The 21,858-nt window shown below is 38.7% G+C and overlaps 1 protein-coding gene and 1 pseudogene across 1 annotated transcript; one reads left to right on the top strand and one right to left on the bottom strand.

Moving 5' to 3' along the window:
• The first annotated feature begins 1,011 nt into the window (after positions 1 to 1,011).
• LOC114539400 lies at positions 1,012 to 9,016 on the top strand (annotated as a pseudogene).
• Positions 9,017 to 12,583: 3,567 nt separating this feature from the next.
• Positions 12,584 to 21,061, bottom strand: LOC114539414. Its single transcript, XM_028560042.1, has 9 exons — positions 20,863 to 21,061; positions 18,994 to 19,614; positions 18,306 to 18,389; positions 17,385 to 17,618; positions 16,854 to 17,129; positions 16,097 to 16,389; positions 15,264 to 15,585; positions 14,878 to 14,947; positions 12,584 to 12,788 (listed from the first exon to the last, which is right to left on the bottom strand). Exons 1-8 carry the CDS (start codon positions 21,059 to 21,061, stop codon positions 14,919 to 14,921), a joined length of 2,058 nt encoding a protein of 685 aa, XP_028415843.1. The 3' UTR covers positions 12,584 to 12,788; positions 14,878 to 14,918.
• Positions 21,062 to 21,858: the final 797 nt, after the last annotated feature.

Here is a 21,858-nt window from a genome sequence, read left to right as displayed (position 1 = left end):
CGATATAGAGACGTATGTTTTGCCGTGGAAGGTCACATATATTGTGTAGTGACTTCAGACTAGACGGTTTAAAGTGCGTCGATTGTTCAAATCAGTGGTGATTGTTTGAACAGACCTTCATAGCTTAGTCAAATTTATTCGGGAAAATGTACGCAAACGCGCTAAAAACTCTCAAAGAGCAGTTTCGCCAACCCAGCGTAATTGCCAGAGCATTATATTAACAAGTTGATCAACGCGAGTAAGACCCAAAACAACGATAGAGAGATTTACAACAATTGTCCTTCGATGTCGCAAACTGCGCAGCAACGCTGAAGCAAGGGGAATCCATTCCAACCAGAGAGAGAAGAAACTGCTTCAATGTTACGTATGCTCCGAAAACCATCGGGTCCAACTGTAGACTGTCCAACCATCGCAAGTTGTTCCAGCGACGAAAGAATTCAGCACGCCAGAGACCAACGACTCTCCTACTCTTGTTTATATCGAGGTCATGTAACGAAAGATTGTAAGTCGAAGGAGAAATGTCGGGCACAGACGGATGCACGTATCTTTATCATCGTTTGCTTCTCGGAGGATCCTTACCAAGACAAAGCTATGGATCTCACCCCTCAACGGGAGCGAATCATATACCCAGTCGAAGCACACGAAATCGACCACACGATTATCAACGTCCCAGCCTTCGACCGAAACTGGTTAAAGTGATTTGACCACCTCAGTGACATCAAATTTCCCACCGCACCGTTTCAATTGATCTAATTCTTGGTGTTCAATACAGCCATCTCCTTGCTGAAAGTGAGGTTCGGCAAGACCTGCCATTTGAACAAAGACAAAGCTTGGATGGCATGTTATTGGCCCAGACAATTACGATTTTGAGTCTTAACCTGGAACGAGATGTCAATCGTGTTTAATGAGGTCGAATACCTCGTGAACAGCCCCCCCCCCGCGGGTACCCTTCAAACGACGCAAATGACCCTCAACCTTTGAGGGTCGAGCGAGAGCAGAAGTCCGACAAGGTCCCTTCCGAGAGGTCAAAAATTGTCGAAAGCGGTTTGAGTACGTCCAGGCGTTAGTTCAGCAATTTTGGAATCGGTTCCAACGCGAGCATATGCAAGGCCTGATGCGACGAGCAAAGTGGAGAACAGAGAAACGGCAATTCAAGGTCGGTGATATCGATCGTCCTAGTCGTCAATTCAAATACCGCGAGAGGAAAGTGGAGCCTTGCGCATATTGTCGAGGTCACTACCCTGGAAGAGACGGCATAGTCCGGAAAGTGAAGGTAAAAACTAAGTCTGGAAAATACCAGCGATCAATTCAGAAATGTTGTCCAATCCTAGAAGATGATTCCTTCTAATCGTGGTGCCGGAGGGTTGGATCAGACAGTTTACATATGGTTTGATTATTTCAGTTATCATTTATAGATTATTTTGGTTATTAATCATTTCGCAGTTGTTTGTGTAATCGGAGAACATAAGAATATCGGATTTATTGTGAGACAAGCGTGCGAGAGAGTAGAATTTGTGAGTTTGATAATCAGTGGAGATCCACTCTTCAGGTACTGTGAGTTGTGATTAAGTTTGTTTCTATAATAGTTTAGCTGTAATCTAATCAGAATCCAATCAATTTAGAATTTATAATACAATACGAAAAATCTCCATTGGATTGTGTCTGATTTCGCCCATTTGAAAATACGTTTGATTTACCGTTCGTTGAAACGTTTGCCGGAATTTCGTTCAATCGCATTGCAGTTGGCTCAACATTAGATTAAACATTTGCAATGTTACACCTTTATAGAAGAAGCGACGAATGTGTTACCCAGAGATAATCCTAGAATAGTAAGCTTGTAATGGGGTTATATAATTTTAGGCGAATCGAATGCTATTTCGTGCGCTTCATGATTTCGTCTGAACGTCATGCAGACATGAAAGGCTATATTATTATTCAGTGCATGCATGCTATTATTTCCTTAAAACGTCAAATTTCACGTCAAAAACTCAAAATGCTTTCCATAAAAAATTTATCATTATTTGAATGCCGGTATTGCAATGATTATATACAATCTGTACTTTAATACTTCTGTAGTTTCCATAAAGCCAAAGTTCACCACGCGCACAAACAAGGTCGCAAGCTATATAATTATATTGAGCATTACGAGCCATATGCCTTGGGAGCCGGTGCTAATTAAATTGCATAACTGTTGGAAGTCTCAAGATGTATGAAAACAGACAAAACCCGATGTTAAAATGAATTGAGGAATTTTGCGTTTTACATATTATCAGGCCTGATATTATATTGTGAACAAAATAAGTTTTATAAAAAATACTCTATCAAATTTATTTAGACTTTCAATTCACAAAATTTTCTTCATATGTATACTGATGTTGCACATTTCATCCTGCATGAACATTGCACTTTGAAGGCTGCCAGTGCCAGCTAGCGCGGCGAAATGAACAAATATGAAATGGAGCCGACATTGCAGCTTTAGCTTTGCGAAGAAAATATGGCGAGTGTGCATGCAATCAACAAAATGATAAGTTTGAAATTTTATGCTATGAGATTTCATAGCCCTAGTTGTTTTAATAACGATAATCTGTCTCTTGGAAACATTTCCTCGCACGGACAGTGGTTTTATTGCAACCTGTCAACATGTATTAATGTATACGTGCTGAAATTTTCCATGTATTTTGAAATCTGTAGTTTGTAGTGCCCTGCGAGCGCTGTTCGTAAAATGGAGTCCTTGGCGGCTTGGCCTGGAAATTTGTATCTCGACTCCTCTTTTATGTAAATGTCCTAATGATTTTATTATATAGTTCAGGTTTAAATTTTTATCCACTTAGACTACGTTTACACTACTCCGGATCGGTCTGAAAACGGTGCAAAAAAGTATCAAAACGGGGTTGCGTTTACACAGCACCGGAGCGGATTTGTTTGAAAACGTCATCTTTGCTGTAGCGACACGACCATACTTTCAAAATGTGGTCGAACGAAAACGGAGCGCTACATGGCGTTGTGTAAACACTACACCGTTAATATTTCGGCTACACTTTAGATACCACTCCGCTACAATGCGTGGCACGTTGTTGCTGTAATTCAATATAGCGAACAATTTTCCATCAATTTATCAACAAGCACCTTTCTCGCTATCGGCGGTATTATTTTCATTGTTTTTGCGACCCACGACTACAGATATCAACGTCAAGCAATGTTTCAAAAAGATATGGCGCAATTTTCCGCGAACAACTTACGAATGTTGACAGCGAAGAACGCTTGTGTGTAAACGCTAACGAAACTGTACTCGGAATTCAAACGGAGCAGCGCAAACGCAGTCAAATTCTGCCGTCACTTTCTCGCTCCGGAGCTGTGTAAACGTATACACTATAGCACGACGGAGGTTCTCATGCCACAAAATCAAGTGGATTAGGTCTATATATAAGTATAAGCCAGGGTATAAGCGTTGTTCTTGCGCTAGGTTTCCGCGACCTAAGTTTGCAATGCATCATTTTATTTTGACCGCATTGCAGCCCGTAGACAATTAAATTTAAACCAAATTTTAAAATATCCTTAACGCAATGCCCGTAGGCTTGACCGCGGCGAGAGGCTACAGCTATTGCTATATCCGAACATAAAGTGTACAGTGTGAACAGGTGAATATCCGCTCGAATATCCGAGCTTACATTTTATCAAATATTTCATTTAAATATTACTGCGCAATAAATTAAACTGGAAAATAAATGTGGATTTTAATAAACACTTGAACGCATCCCTGCCAAATGAAACGAACATCGAAACAAACATGTAGTATTTACATCAAATTAGTTTTAACAGCAGTAAAACACGTTTCTACGTTGGTTTGCATACAAACGAACTTTATTTTGCGTATGCGATATTTTTGTATTCATGTCTGGTTATCATCTGTAAACCACTTGATCCTTGCCCTAATTAATTTAAATCATTTGCGCATCAAAGAGTATAAGCAAAAGTGTACAATGGAATCTCTTGTGTTTAGTTTAACATAAAATATGTATCCAGTAGCTGAAACTCAACCAAACTGAGACGGTGACCGATGACATCGCCTGTGATATTATTATCGAAGGCAGGCCATTTATTCCAATCTTCGTTCACACTTCACAGCTAGGCCTGGTTTACTGTCGTGTTAATAAAACGCATGCATGTTTACGTCTATGTTTACGGCTTTAATTAATCACTCATACATATATTTTGTCTGTGGAGGCTGAAGGCTTTCTAACGCTTAACCCGAATCTTGTCGCAAAACGCAAATGTATATATGCATTTAAAGTATAAAAAAAGGGGATTTAGGTAGTATAGCTTAAGAGCTAATAGATTATTTTGGGTCGATTATATCACGTTCATCAAGCCTTCAGACTAATTGGTTTAAACCGTTCATAAAGGTAAATAGTTCGAACGCTTCTGATTGAACGTTTATTTTTTCGTTCGTATTCTCGACTTAAAACGTTCAGATTTTTAGCTGAATTCGTCAAAATGTTTTTTAGATTCGTTGAAACGTTATGACAGATCGTTCACTAACCGTCCATTATCCGTTCGTTTTCCCGTTCAACGAATATCGTTAACGGATGTTTTCCCGTGGAAGGTCACATTATAATGTATGCAAAGAATTTAAAAAAGATATATAAGCATTTTTATTAATTAATTATTGGGTACAATAATTTATTAGTTTACGTAGCTACATGTCCTTACCGTTCATTTGTATTTTTACACTAAGATGTGGTAAAACCTTTTAAACATTGTATATCTGAAAAGCATTCCTCGAATATCTGAAGTAATATATTTCTTTCTTTCGTATTCAAATTGTCAGAAACTCACTAAAACCAAAAAACCCAAAAACTCACTAAAACCTTTTTAAAATGTAAAACCCGCCCACAAATCGAAACAAATATCAGACTGCGGTAATACTGATCGAAGACCAATATGACGTGAGCAAGAGTGGGGGAAACATTAGGCTTCGAGCGCTCAGTCCATCTAATATAGGTCAGTTGTTTCAACTCGTTTTAAACTGACGCATGCGCGTAACTTACAAAAACGCCCAACGTCCTTGACATAATGGAGGACAACTTCAATTTCGTTTTGCATTCCTGGGCCTAATTAGAATCTCTGGGCGGGATTAGAACCCTGGATCAAGACCAAGTTTTTTATAGGGATAGTTTTAGAGGCAGTTTGATATCAAATGTAATGTCTGCTTTTTAATACTATTATTATACTGTTCAAGGTATATTATACTATTCAAGGTGTTTCACTAACACAGTATTTGCTATCACATCTAAGACATCTTTTGTTAACTTATTTTGTTAAATATTGCCCAGAATCTTCTAGGAACGCCCAATATTGCCTAGGAACGCCCAATATCGCCTAGAAACGCCCAGTAAGGCATAGAATCGCCTATTACCGCCTTTTTTTTCTAATTTATCCAATATCGGCAAATTCCGCCCAATTTCAACAAATTTCGTTAATAATATCCCATTCAGCTCTAAACTAATATAGCAACTCAAATCCACCACCACTACACCTCTAAGCGCTCGGGTCTTGACTGCTAAGACTCTTAGAGACGGGTTTTACTGCTATCGCAATTAAATCAGTCGCCAGCCTTTTGCAACTGCATAAAATTTGAACTCAAAAGAACAACAAAGACAGCTTCTTGATCACAAACACGAACACGAACACAAATTTCGTGCGTAAAGAAAAAAGAGGAATTACTACCTGACCGAAACAGAACTGGGCATGCGTAAACAGTATAAAGATCTGCACGTCATTGATAATTGTCACTTTGTTGTCGTAGAAGCAGTGAAGCATACAGTACGCATAAACATGAGTGGCGAGCCTGAACGTATCGGTCAGCTCCTTTCAAATAAAAAGGTTTGCGACAAATTGCTTGCTGGGTTACTCAACGAACTTGAAACGAAGCACAAGGATCAGATAGACCTGATTTTGAAGGCGCACCCGCTAGCCTCAGATGAAAATGCAGCGTTGAAAGGTCATCCGCACACTCACGGCCAACCCGACTATAATGAGACGATCAACAAATTGGCTCTTCATCCTCCTGTGGCTGCACTTCGAGATCAGATAATTACTGACCCAGGTACGTAGGGACAGCGCAATTGCATTTTATAGCCGTGCGCGCACAGGCAATTCATTTCTGTTGGCTTAGAACCAGATTAATGGCTACCGCCCCTGAAAGGAATCACACTGGCCCAATGACTTTGCTTTCATTTAAAGCGAAATTGATGTTGCTATCTTGATTTATTGTTATTACCAAATCGTTTATTCTTTTCCCGACCGTAATGGCAAAGTCAATGAGTCTTTTATGTCTCGGGGGAAATGTTAAAACCACGCCTGCATGTACATGCCACGTCAGAGAACTTGTTAAACGTAGTATCGTTAATTCGATTACAAGAAATTTGAATCAAGTTGTCAACGTGCAGGCAATAATTGTAAGGCTATTGGAATGTGTATAGGTAATTACAGTATAAATTAGTATAATCTGCACGCGCATGCCATGAAGCACGCGTATGCTATGAATCATACCACAGTTAATAGAATATATATGGTTGGAGACTAAATAAAAGTACAATACAACTCATTACCTATGGTATTGTCCAAGTTTATGTAAAAAATGGTTTCTTTCTCGTCACGTGTCTATTGTATTTAGCCAAACGTACCAATGGCATTCGTCTTACAAAGCTCCACTGCCTCCACAACCTTGCCTTGAAAAAGATGTTAATTATAAGATTGTTATTGATTTATCCGCGCAAAATACAATAGAAACGCCATGAGAAAGGAACAATTTTTTGCATAAATCTCAGCATAGTTAAAGGGTTGTATTGCAATTGTATTGACAGATAGTATCCCGCTTCATGTTGCACATTGCGGTATAAACGAAGGGCCTCACTGCCAAAATTCCAATCTTCAAAAGACGAGAAATCTTCCTCCACTGCATGACGATATCCACTGCATGCATATAAAGTAAAATATCACATCTCCTGCTTTCGAAAGTTATGGTGGTAAACGTTACCGGCATTCTTACAATAAGGAATTGTTTCATGCCACATGTATCATCGTACTTGCATTGTTTAAAACATTTTGCTAATGTTGCAAAACAGTGTACAGTGATCTCGTGGAAAAGTTGCAAATTATATTTTTTATTTTGATAGAAATAAACATGTTTTTCCATCAAATGTTCTGGCAACAACGATCGCTGCCAGATATTTCGGAAGGAAAGAAAATCTGGTGTTGGCAAATCATGATTCTTCTTATCAACATGATCATGAGAAAGGCGCCCGAGTTTAACAAAACTCATTTTGTTGGTTTTCCAATCAACGTGATCTTGAACTGGCCAATGGCAACTACGGCTGGTTTTGCTGCGTTCCTGAACGAAAAGGTAAACAACGCAAACTTTTAGAGTTTAAGCTTGATGCAACATCTCAACCTTCGTACCAGAGAATCTGATAAACACGTTACATTGTTATTTTACAATGTGTGAGCTTGAATATAAAGTTATCAAAGAAATATCTCCCTGACTGTATAAAATCGTTTAATATCGTTTGAGATTCAGGTCTCAACACCATGTTGGGTTTTGGTTCGGTCAGAATTTTGTGCAAGCAATCCCTCCCCAGCAAAAATTGGTGCGTAAGTTACTTTAAATAAATTACATTACCTTTCTCATCAGGTGAACAAATTATTCAAAAACATCTTGAATTACTGGGGCGAGTATTTGTCCAGCTATGAGTCTACGTATGTCTTGAATGAAAACAAGGAATCTGGTTGGTTTGGTGAAGATGCGATGGAAGAAATGCCGAATTTTGTTAAAGAATTTGAATGTGATCCTACTAAACCACACTATGGCTTCACATCGTGGGACGATTTCTTCGTTAGGAAGTATCGGCCTGGAATACGGCCAGTCGAATCTCCTGAAGACGACAATGTCGTAGCGAATGCCTGTGAGTCTGCACCCTTCAAACTGGCACATGACATCAAACAACGAAACTGGTTTTGGGTCAAGAAACAGTATTATTCACTGGGTAAGCATATCAGAGTATCGTCGTTGGGCAGCTTTTGTTGTTTCCTTCAGAAAGAAAAGCTCGCAACAAAGGAATGCTTATGTTCTTGCTCATGATCAACGCACGACTGCAGATCTTTGGTTCTTTTTTGTGCGATATTATAATTTGGTGTCGCCGCCGCAGTGCTTAATTGCGTAAAATATATAAATGAGAATCAGGCTTGCCAGTTGCCAATGATCAAACCTACCTTTAAAATGTAAAATTTCTTTTCGACCTCATGTCTGTAATTGAGAGCTATAGGATATCATTTATCTATTAATATTCCCATAGATCATTTGCTCAACAATAATGCGATGGCTAAGAAGTTTTATGGTGGAACCCTCTACCAAGCCTTCCTCAGTGCAACCAGCTACCATCGATGGCACAGTCCCGTCTCTGGTCACGTTGTGAAAACAGAGTTGGTCGATGGTTCTTACTACAGCCAACCTTACAACTTTCGAGACAATGATTCTCAGGGTTACATCTGCCAAGTTGCTGCAAGAGGTATCATCTATATCCTGGCCGACAATCCTGATATTGGTCTGATGGTTTTTCTCTGTTGGGATGTCCGAGGTCTCCACCAATGAGATTACCGTGAAGGAAGGTGACTACATTAAGAAGGGAGATGAAATTGGAATGTTCCATTTTGGTGGCTCAACTCATTGCCTCATTTTCCAGCCTTGGGTGAATGTTTCGTTTGATTTACGTGGTCAAACACCTGGCACATATAAAGATCTTTTCAATATCCCTGTACGATCGAGAATTGCCGTTATTTCCAAACCGAAGGTTAAAGGAGGCAAATGATATTGTCATTCATACTTGACTCTCTTTCATTATTTGCTGCTCGGTAATTTGCTAAGCTGATGTTGTAAGGTATTTGTTTAGCATTTGTTTAAAGCTATTTTAGTATATCAATATTAAAATAAAGTTAATCAGGAAACGTTCATATCAAGGTGTGTCTTCGGTGATGGCAAAAACGTGTGTTTTGCGGGCGGCATGTCAGACATGCGTCAAACCGGCACTCTAATGAATTAGTAGATTCAATATGGTATCGCACGCGAACATCATTTGACCTGCTCAATCAACCAATTAGACTCCTTTTCCATTTGGCGCGAAAAAACAACGAATAACAATTCAAAGGTTCACGCATAAGCATCATGCACAAGCTCAATCTTGCCACTTGGCAAATAGCTCTGGTCAAAGAAACAGTTTGCAAAATTTAAAGAATTATCAGAGATGTTTCCTGCCAGAGATGGTCAGAGATGGTTCCTGCAACTTCCCCAGATAATCCTCGACAGGCAGCGTCAGCGAACGCTTTCAATGATGCTCATGCAGGTAGCGCAAATTCAGGCCATCCTCGACAAATCGGCTGGACAGATCGCGACAACCGCCGCGACAGCTGCTGTGGCATCCATGCAGAACTCCGGTCAGAACTCCGTCACCAACAGCGTAGATGAGGCCATCGTTGATGATGCTCCTGAGCAATCCGTAGCCACGCATTTTATAAACTCAGCTGTTCCTACCGCGCCGTCACCTCAAGTGCCATACAGCCACGAATTCCACGATATTCCCGCAGCATACGTGAGACAAATTCAATCGGGTGAGTTTTTTTACTTAGGTAAGCTTCTCCCAAAAAACTTCTCTAATGGCTCTTACAACGAGCCTATTAACTTGACGCTTGAGAACTCGGTAATTAAGGTTATAAGGTCGTCTCAGTCCGTCGCAAAAATTACCGATATTGAACAGTGGACTACAGCTTTCAGGATCTACATGAGTGTATTGACACATTCGTTCCCGGGACGGGCTCAGGAATTGCTGCAATACATCAGTCTAACGCACCACGCAGCTCGTACTCATCGCGGCCTTTGATAGTGTATTTACGACCATAGGTTTCGCCGAAAAGTTTTCCTCAACGCATGCATCGATTGGTTCAACAGTTGTGGTTGATGATATTTACTGTATCTCCCTATGTACTTAGAAGGGAGTACCCTCTTTTTCATAACGGACTCCAAAAGCAGTTTTCCTCAGAGGGCGAACGAGGTCTCTGCATCGATTATATTAACCGATCTGGATGTTCCCATCAGCCGTGCCGATATCAGCACGCATGTAGTAAATGCCGAGGCCTACATACAGCATATTTTTGTCCGACCAAGACCGCCGAAGATTCTGAAGCCTAACGCATCTTTAAGCGCCATGACACCAACCACAGACCTGCCAAGTCAAAGCACTAACCTAGTTCCGAAACCCATCGATGTAAATAATTTAGAAAAAGCCCTTACGGGCAGCGCACGCCACGCTTTTCCAAAAATTTACCGACGGCGCATGCGGACCCTGCAATTGTTTCATCTAATTTAGCTACGAAGTTTTCGGTAGGTCGTGTTGCTGGTCCCTTTAACGAGCCCCCTTTCCGAATTCTCAAGTTTCTCCTATCTAGTTAGTCCCTAAAAAGCATGCGGAAAATTTCCGCACTATATCTCATCTTTCATTTCCGAAATCGGGTATGACCAGCATAAATTCTTTTATCTCACAAGACGACTTTAGTCTTCAGTACGTTACTATCGACGATGTGATCAAGGGAATTATGCGTTTTGGGCAAGGTCGCTTTCTTGCAAAAACCGATATCGAATCTGCTTTTCGGCTCATACCTATACATCCGGACGATTATGAATTGTTAGGAATGTGCTGGGCGGGAAAATATTACTACGACAAAGTTCTGCCATTTGGTCTGCGCAGTGGATCTTACTAAATAAATGCCCTATTTCCTTCGCATGTGATATCCTATATGATTTTTGCTCATTGAACCAAAAGCACCCGCTTTGCCCTTTGACAGCATCTGTCAACAAAGTTTATCTGCCATGCATGCTTCTTGCATTTCAAAATATAAAAATACCGATAGCCGCCGGCAAAACACATGGTCCGTCGCAAGTTCTTGAATTCATGGGTATAATTTTAGATACGGTTCAAATGCAGGCACGTCTCCCTCCAGACAAAATAACACGGTTGCATGACATATTCATTAATTTCCAACACAAGACCTCGTGCACATTGAAGGAACTACAATCCCTCATATAGGAACTTTGAATTTCGCATGCAAAGTTTTGCCACCCGGCCGCCCCTTTCTAAAACATATGATTGCCCTGACTCGCAACGTTAAAAAGCAACACCATCACATCAAACCCAGTAAGAGTTTCTACCAAGATCTTGAAATATGGAAGGATTTAATATTAAATTGGAACGGGCTAATTTCTTTTTATCTTCCGAATAGCAGGATTCAGATAGATTAGTGTTATACACTGATGCCTCCGGGACACTTGGGTATATATGGTGGCATATTTGGGACCTAATGGCTCCAGGGTACATGGCATGCTCACCAACAACTAGGAGTTCCCGGTATAAGCATTGCATGGCAAGAACGTTTTGTTACCGTCGTTGCATGTCAAATTTGGGGGCCCCTGCTGCGCGATCAACGCTTAAATTTAAGTGCGATAATGAGGCAGTCGTCAACAAGATTATAGCACCAAACGTTCCAAAATCCCTCGGGTCATGGATCTGCTTCGTCATTTAACTCTTCTTACCCTGCGATATAATATGCACATTCGGGCAACGCACATTTCTGGAAAACGGAACGAAATAGCAGACTCCATTTTTCGTTTTCAGCTTCAGCGATTCCGTCAACTAGCACCGCAGGCGGATATCAACCCATGTTTGGTCCCCGAAATAACAGCTTAAGTAATGGTTAGAATAAATAAACTGTTTTTGCACAAGAAAGGCTCTTGTCAGTTTAAATGAAATTTTTTGTATGTTGTAAGTGTCGTATTGTTATTTAAAAGGAAACCATTTTTCTTCTAAAAGTACCGTGAGACGTGCCAGTGACATTGTGCAACTTTCACAATTTAACAATCCAACTCTTAACTTTAATATAACTTTACGGCGATTAATACGAACAATTAGGCCTTAGTGCTAATCCTTTATCTCAATGGCATAAATATCGGGGGTTGATTAACATCGGAAGAGGGGCGTCTTTACAAAGCACCACCATAATTGGTGCTAATAGAGAAATGTTTCAAATTTCATTTTGCTTATGAACATAAAAAGGTCAGTATGTGATGCATACACAGTACTGACTGTACTGTCCCCTGAAATAATCTAACAAAAACCGCAGTTAACCTCGGTCGAACCTCGGTCTGACAGACATTTCCCAATTAAGATGTTTTCGATTTTATTATTGTTTTGTCGTTCTCAGCCGTTCATAACATTCCGTTTGGAAGCGAACGGCCACTTCGATCGTATTTTTTTCTTTGAGGTCGTCTGCGGTTTCTACCAGTTGACCGCGACCGAACCGCAACCGCAGTGTCAGGTTAGTACTGTATGCTCTTCGATATCACAAACTTCTCGATGACCCCCAAATGATTGCTCCAATTTTTTATGTGACGACTTTTAAAGTTTTTATAGTATGTTGTGTCCACCTTTCCGGCATGTTTAAAACGTCAAAGCTCTCTAAGAATTGTTTGATACACATCTTACCACACCATTTTATTATCATCTTTTTCTAAACATTTTTCATTTTTTTTATCATTTACAACTTCATGACACTTCAACAACCTAACTGAAAAATAGCACCACTCGAATATCAAAATTAATGAAAACCCTTGCATTAAAAATATTAATAATAAGTAATGTTGTCCTTCAAGTTCACTGCAAGCGTTGACTTCCTTTCAGTTGTTTCTAAACAAGATAAAGTGTTTAACCTTGTCAGTTCGTTATTCGAATATTTTTAATTTCTCGAATTTCCAACCGATCGCTATCGTCGACTCATTCATGTAAGAAATATTACCATTTTGATACAACATGATAATAACTGGGAGACGTTTCTACGGTGAAGTATAAAGAGGACGATTTAAGTAGGGGTATAAAAAGAAAGCAGATAATTAACAGTTAAGTATTGAGAACACGAGTTGTATATATGTGCCGTGATAGTCGACGAGGCGTGCAGCGTTGAGTTAGCTATTAGTCATAATTATACGACGAGAGTGAGCCAAATAACTGTTATAATTATTATATACAGAAGCGCTGGATAAAAAAAACTTTCAAATATTTTGTAAGCCTATATTTTTTAGCCTATCGCTGAATACTTTTATTTCAAAATTCGTCGCCTTTCGGTGCACTTTGTTGTACTTTTCTAAATTTCATCGTCGCTGATCTCCATAAACCTTCCCGCCGTTTTGTTTACGTTTCTCTACTAAACAGATATGAGCTAATATATCTGCAGTCTAGTAGAGAACCAATCAGATTGCAAGTTAATTAGCTCATATCCAGCGCTTGAGTGTATAATAAAAAGTTATGTAATAAGTGATATACATTGGAAAATTATATTAGCTAAGTTTGTCAACGAAGAGTAAGGTTGATTTAACGACAAGCTAAAGCTTGATCATTTTGCATTTTTTTTTTAACCAAATTCAATACATGTTTCACATTTATTTGAAAGAATGATCATAACGACTTTTTTCGCCCGCATTTGTGTTTCACATTTTCTGCGCTTGGGACGTTGATCATGTGATGCAGTTATAGAGTTTGTCACTGATATTAGATTCAACAGCAGTGAACTCTAACAAAATTGGAACGATAGGCTAACTCCAAAATAAAGTCCAGTCATTTGATCGGATGAAACCGATTTGAATAATTCGTTGATTGTGGCGGGAAACGCGCAGGTTCCGCGCAGTTACCGCATCAAAAGAACTGGGAGACAATATAGAAGTAAAAAAATCCGTAAAAATTGTGATTTGGTCTAAAATATGCCAGTAAAGTGCATTTTCCACTGATGACTTCAACTTTACTTGTGTGTAAAACCGGAATTGTTTTAGTGGTGTAAATTCAGCTGTTCGCCTTTATTATGGCCTGGTTATTCTCCCAGTCTTTTTACACGCGCACTGCGCTAACGTCTTCGCCAGTAGTGTGCTGTCATAACGTGGAATATAACATTTCTGTCCACGTTATACTTAATAGCTTTTTGGGAAAGGTCGTATCGCGCATTTTGAGGAAACTGGTTGGATACGACGATCTTACTCATGACTTTTTTAAGGTTGTAAATTCTTTCTTATAAATTTTTTGCTTATATTGTGTGCGCATGCGCGGATTGTCGAAAACAAAATGGCGTCCATTAAAACGTTTACTTATTTCGGATGGTTCCTATTCTTTGCCAGGACAAAAAAGTTGGGGAAGTTTATAGTATATAGATTATGTGACGTGAGGATGGCGTTTATTTTATTACAGCAAATTACATTAAAATGTGTTTTCATAAAATGTATATTCAAAAGCGTCACGAAAGTTTTCTAATTTTTTACTCTTCAAACAGTTAAAAGCTACTTTATATATGAATTTGATAAGATTTCCATGACCAGATTTCAAGCTTTATAGAATAGTTTTCAAACTCGGATTATAGAATAGTTTTCAAACTATTCTATAAGGCTCAAAAATTATAGAAACCTCTTTAGTCTAGTCATAGAACCCTCGTCAAAATTGTGCAATCAGTTTCTTCATTGAATGTTGTACCGAGTAACTTTTAAATTAAAAAAATACAATAGGAAAAAGGAACGCTATTCTTATATGACGGGTTGTTAAATCATAATAATATTTAATACGATTTAGAGTATGCGATGTAGAAAACTCCCGCAACATTTTATTTTTTTCTCTGAAGTTCTTTGTTATTAATTTTTAAGGTTTCTCCCAACCGTCATTATGTTTTCGACAATCTGGCGCCACGCAAACAAATCGCACCCGTGTTGTACAAACATTTACAAGGACTTTGTAAACTCACCATCATTTGAATTTTGGAAGAAAACACAATCCAACTCATGATCAGACAATGTTGTTTTCATCGGGACAAGCTGAAAGAAACAAGAATTCGTAGGCGTAAATTCAAACTTCTATTTTGATGAAATTCGTAGATAATAAACTAATGTTACAACCACATATTGTAACCAAGGCGTAAGAAAATGTTTTATTCAAACCCTTACGGCTTAGTCACGACCGAGGACGAGGGAAACTTTTTTATGGTACATGCAACTTTAAATGAATTTTTTTAAGGGTTTACAACAGCTAGTGGAGAAACCATTCCGCGCCCGCTCCCACTTTCTTTACCTGCCTTAACCCCCTTCTTGAAGCATGATACTGTTTGATGTTATTCGAGTAATATTTGCTTACCAATCTTCACTTTTATTTTGTCATTGGATAGATCAACAATGTCAACAGCTCCATCTCCATTTAGGTCAACAAATCTCACTTTTCTATTTGGCAATGCGATGTTATAAGGTGGGGTGAATTTGTCATCTCGTTTCCAATCACATCCGGTATTGATAGCTGCTCCTTTCTCAGAGAAGCCTTTTCTCCAGACAACGTCAGATAATCCATCCCCATTTACGTCGACAAACTTAACTCCAAGTTCATCTGTGTTTGTTGGTATAGTGTACTTTTGTACACGAATCCAAAGATATCCATTGTTTATGAAACTAGCTTTTAACACTCTCTGAAAAAGGTTTTAGAGATTTAGATATAATTGTCGATGAAAAAGTGGTGGTGGCGATAACTTATTAAAACATGCCCACTAATGGTCATTTTATGAAACTAAAGAAGGTAAATATGTATACTATAGTCGATAGGATGATATGAATTATTGTTCGGCTTTTTTTTTGGATATTTCTCATTCACATGTAGGTAATCAGGGGATCAAAGTATTAATATCAATTAATCAGAACGTTGAGCTGAATTGAATTACCATTCCTTGCATTTCATATTTTCATTATGATTTGAGAAACACCTGTATTTTTATTCCATATTTTGAGAGACACTATGATCTCAGATCAGCAGGTTTTGTAACACCAACCATATGCTGCATGTTTTTAATTTAATGTTTTTTTCACCTATATTAATTGGTCCAATTTCTCCTATATTAATTCGCACAATTTCTCGATAAAATTATTGGTTTTATTACACTAATTTCGCAAATATACCCTGCCCAAAACATCACGTAGTACTACCTGCGACTCAAATTTTCTGTGGTAAACTAAATCAACTTTGCCATCACCGTTGAGGTCAACAAATCTTCCTCCAATCATGTTAAAAGGTGGAGTAAATTGTGGAGACCAAATCCATGTTTGACCATTATTAATGTATGCGCCTTTTTCTATAGTGAAACGGTCCAGCTTTTTATGGTAAACGATGTCATCCCGGCCGTCTCCGTTCAGATCAGCAAATTTAGCGCCCTCGTTTCCACGGTCGTCGGCTATATGGTATGGAGGCGTAAATTGTGGTGCCGGCGCCCAACCCTTTCCTATGGATAAACGAGATGTGAACATTATTATCATATATGTATTATGGCTACCTCAGGAAATCCTCTGCTTCACTTGAAATAGCGGGGGTTGCTGCATGCACTTATATCAGGACAATCTGGTATAGTATTGTTCTGGTCCCGTGATATGTTACTCGCTATTGGCTAGTGTTGATGGCCAGGAGGTAGTTAATCGGCTGAGGCACATTGTTCTAGATACGCTTGTGTGGGCGTTCCTTTTTCAAAGCAAAAGAGTTATACGAAAAAAAGTTGAAAAACTTATTTTCACTATAATCAATTACTATTACGCGTAAAAAATGGGTAATTCTAGGTTATCTTTCTTCGATTCCAATGATTCGCAAACAAACTTTCCAATCTTTCCAATTTCGCGGTAATCTTTCTCCGTGCACTGATTACTGTTTCTGGTTTTAAAGCTAATTTAAATAAGAGAACTACTGTTGGATTACCTGTATTGATGAATGCTCCCTTTCTTTCTTTCCCTTTGAGAGAAAGATGATACACGAAGTCCATTAAACCATCGCCGTTTAACTCAACAAATCTGGCTCCAGAATCTTTCACCCCATCAGAAGTGATAGGATATGGCGGAATAAAGTGTCGAGCTGGCTGCCAACCTTCGCCTGTATTAATATAAGCACCTCTGACTTGCTTTTGTGTTCGACTGTTCCATCCGTGATACACCACGTCTATTTTTCCATCCCCGTTCAAATCAACAAAGCGTGCGCCTGAAAGTTAATTAGGCAGATTTAGCAAGAGGAAGGGAAATGGCGCCAAAAATGGCGTGATTTGCCTATAAATGGTATGCCACGCCATATATTCGGCATTTTTACGACATGTTTAAACTTCACGTCGTGCAATAATTCGTGGCCTGCTACGAACGACGCGGCTTGATTTGAAAACGCACAGTCCACGGAGTATTTTTTATTTAGGGGTGCCGATTTTGGGGTCTAGAATAAATTAAGCATCATTTAAACGTTTACCTAAATCTTTTCTTTCATGAGACGAGATAGCATGTGGTGGTGTAAATTTCGGCTCGGAAATAAACTTTTCCGCGACAGGATCGATTAGGTACGCTCCTTTTAACACCACTCCTTTGTTTGAAAAATGATATGCGAAATCGAGATTACCATCTCCATTCAGATCGACAAATTCTGATCCTTGGCTGGGAAACTTTAAGAATTTCGATGAATCTCCCAAGTCTTCCGACCACCCTCCTGAAATATTTGAAGCAAGCGTTATCAAATATTGTTGAATTATTGAATAATAATTGCAATGCATATGGTTTGCGTTAAATCGTATGTGTCGTGAGCCATGGAACCTGCTGTTCAAAAGCCGATTAACTTAACCCTGGGTTAAAGCAAATCTTTGCATGAATTTTTCAAATCGCTTGTTTACGATGTTGAATATCTTTTTCCATAAATATTGTCTGGACTCTGGAGTGATATAGAAGTCGTTTTTGAAGAATTTTGAAACAAACCGCGGCTCAGAAGCAAACAAACCAAAACAGTGGGGAAATTTTCACCAAGAGTAAGCGTATATAAGCGAACCACTGGCTCCATGCAGGTGCATTGCTGGTGTAATAGAATATTTTTATGTATGTGAATTCAACCAATGACCTATTTTAAGACAGAAATGTGGACTATTTCTAATAGGTAAAAATGACGACAATTACGACTGCATTTAAAATATATTAATCAGACATCTCCCGTTTTTTACGCATCGTTTTACGCCGGATTTTCGTATTTCTAAATAATGTTTTTCCATGAAAACCTGACAATATGATTGCAATTTAGAGCGGTAGTAATTTATTCTGACTTCTCGTGGAACGCCACTGGTTAACCGATAAACAATTAAGATGCACTCTGAAAACGTTATAAATGCCGATTTCCAATAACACTTACTCTTACAGCTCTTTGTCGTCTTTGGACATCTGCAAACACATTTTCCGCTCATTTCGTCCGTTTTGGCCCTCCCAAGAAGGCAGTCTAAAGAGTTGGAGAATTCATTTAAAGTGAGTGATCGAGCTTTAGGGCCACTCGAAAGCGAGTTATTATGGAACAAGAAGTGAAATTTCAAGTTTAACAGTTTAAAATAATTTAGACCGATATTTGATCTATATTAGATATTCCATCCATATTACAGTATACTGTCCAGAAATAACCTAACAGCGACACAGCGTATAAGTTTTCTAATGGAAGAGATGTCAGATAATTCTACTCTTTAAGCCAAGTGTTGGCGATTCAGAAAGATGCCAGAATGTTTGGATTATACCGAACGTGGCACGCTAAACTTTCTTGATCTTCATGAATTTTATCGTTTACTATCCGTTGCCTTCAGAGTCGCCGTTGTTCAGTAAATCGTAAGGCCTCTATTATTCTGGTGCAATCGAAGTGAAAATATGACTGTTTTTAGCCCGCTATAATCCGGACAAAAATGATCCACACTCTGTAAACTAATTTCAAGTTGAGTGAAAAATTATTGAAAAATTTACTTTCAATATCTTTTGCGCGTATAGAGCTCGAGCTTTTTAGCGCTTAAGACTTAGCGTTTAAGTTTTCAAGATTAGTTTGATAAATCAACGTTCCTTACCTTTCCACGCACAGAGTGACATCCCCTCAATTGAATCACATACACGCCTACGCTCGTCGACTGACGATTTGAATGCATTTTCTTGAATGGAGACGATATTTTTAAGATTGTCGCAATAAATACGAGACATGCTGGATTTTTCAATTTCTTCAACCTGGCTTTTTGTAAATATTCCAGCTTCCTCGTTCTCGTAAAAGTAGCGATCACCGTCTCTCAATTTCCCAAACTGCTTTCCCACAAGATGACGAAATGTTGGACCAACAACTGAATCATTCACCGGGGTCTCTGCTATTCCTGCTACCCACAATTCGACTAATTCGGGGTTATCGTTGTAAAGATCACTTAAAATACGCCTGTTCTCTGGATCTTTTATTTCATTCTCGGTCTCGTTAAAACAATGCGCGCTTCTGAGTCCACACAAAACCCTAAATGCATTATATCCAGGCAATCCATGATCCCGAGAACGCTGTATGTTTAATGCTGCAAGATTTTCACCATGCCCACCGTCTCGTTCGAATAGATGGTCAATGATCTCAGGTGACAAATGCGTGTCCACTTTTTCAGATATATTTCCGACAAGTCCTAAAAGTAATGGCCACACCATGATTGTTAATCGTTGTGCTGTTAAAGAATAATAATCGTAAATTTATCGGTGGCATGATAGAGTTGAAACTGGGGTCAAGCATATCAAACTTTGATCTGATCATGCTGTGTCCCAGTCTGTATGCGAGGGTAAATACATTGAATATGCTGGGACTGACAGATTCGTTGTGGCCTTTGTATTCAGAAATACCCTCGTTTCCGAGAAGAATCGGCAGGTAGTCTTTATAGGTAATTTTTTGTATTTCAGCTCCGATAATTTTTCTGGCTTCCTGGAATATGACTTCGCCATCCCAATGAGGATTAATCTTCGCCAGTATCTTAGCAACGCGGTTGTGTTCACGAAGCCACAACGTATGGAACGCTGTTAATCCTTGTTGGTCATTCGGACGAATATCACCGGCTACGAAGCAAGTCTGCACGCAAGCTGATCCTTTCGCGCTAGTATCCAACGGAAGCAAGTCACCTTCTGACGTGAGCAACAGTCCTTCGTCATCTAAAGAGACGTGTTTATCGTTAACGCTTGGGCGAAGAAGTTCAAAGTTTGAGCTGAACTGAATTGACAGGTTAATAAGAAAATTTCCAGGATTTCAGAAGAAAATCTTGGTAAAAATTGAATATGATTAATTATGATGCTATGTGGAATTACAACTGATTGCAAGATGATACTTGCAAAAAGTTCAATTGATACAATTGTATAAATATCGCCGCAAAATATCGATCGTAGTTCGCAATAACGGTATATCTGTTATGCGTGGTTCAGACGATCCAACTTTTTCGGGTCTGATTCACCTCTGACGTATGGAATGTAATCATTATTATTATTAATCGAATGTATACAGGATGAATCGCTTCAGTTCAATGAAGTACTGTTATCAATGCGAGTCCTATAAAATCTGTTATTGATAAAGCAGTATTGATTCAGAATTAGCTTTAGTCGATTAGCTGCACATATACATACATTGCAAGTCGACAGACAAATAAAACATTAATCAAAACTCGAAAGTGAATTAGATCCCACAAAATTGGAAAGTGTCAACAGACCTTTATATCTATCTCAAAAAAAGGATGTTCTGCATAGAATTGGCGCATGTTGTGATGTTCCAATTTCAAACTGCCTATCTTTTAAAAAAAGACCTGATATCGAAATAAAACCTAGTAAGATCAATTAAGTTTCAATAAATAGTTTACACCTTACTCGTGCAATTCCCGGAAAGTTGTTTGTCGATAGCTAGTAATGCTCCTATGTGTCTCCGTTGCTGCTCTTACCTGTTGACCGAAAAACTTTTCCTTCTTCGTCCAGTATATATTGTCCAGTCCAACCTGTTGTTACGTATGATGCTTCACGAAGAAACTTCCACTCGTTGCCCCAGAGATTACTAGAACTCACGCCTTCACGGACGTATAGCTTATCTTCAGAATCAACGGCGTAGACATCAGAATCGCCGCCAATTTCAATTTGTTTCATCTTTCCATCAATTGGAACCTATTGGTTGGTAAGAAAAAAATATGAAAAACAATTCGTTGCCGAAGTACATTACTGTACAAAATGGACGTACAAAATTGTTGCTCTTTCAGAATATCGTTGAATATGCGAGCAACGATTTCAAGGAATCGTGCTTCCGTTATGCTATGCAAATTACTGCTTCTTTTTAATAAGTCCATGTTTTCATTGCAATAATTCCATTCACTTGTACATCAACTTGCGCCAACTATGTTCTGATTACAATATAACTGAAATCCTTATTTAACTTATTCCAGTCAGTTTTTGCAGGAAATACAAAATAATATAAATGCTTTATAGATTCTTTCCATTTGTCAATTTCTTGACACAAGGAAAACAACAGAGGATTTCCGCATTGAAAGAATATTGAAAAAGAATATATCATGAAAGCTTTTTAAAATTTGTAGCCAGATTAATACAAACTTTTATGAACTGTGTTTATCTCTTAACACCAAAACTGATGCCAATCTCTAATACCAAAAACTAATTCATAGTTCTGGGGTTATCCCAGTGAACGATTATAGAAGAGGAATTCGGCACCTTTTTAAATAAAGTTGACCTTCATATGTTTAATTTAAATATAGAAAAAATAACTCATTTTTGCTGTAAATTTCAAAAAGTATTAGTAACCCTTTCTTTGCAATGAGAATTTTAGAAATGCCTACTGTAATTTGAACGGTATTACCTACTGATGGTCATTCTGAGGGCCGTACCTAGACCACTTAATTGGAGAAGGGGGTGTGTATATTTATGTTTACACG

The sequence above is a fragment of the Dendronephthya gigantea genome, unplaced genomic scaffold (assembly GCF_004324835.1).
Source record: "Dendronephthya gigantea isolate DGI-Jeju-01 unplaced genomic scaffold, DenGig_1.0 000202F, whole genome shotgun sequence".
Classification (NCBI taxonomy): Eukaryota; Metazoa; Cnidaria; class Anthozoa; order Malacalcyonacea; family Nephtheidae; genus Dendronephthya; species Dendronephthya gigantea.
Note: the sequence above shows the minus strand (reverse complement) of the source record. Positions and strands in the feature narration are given on the sequence as shown.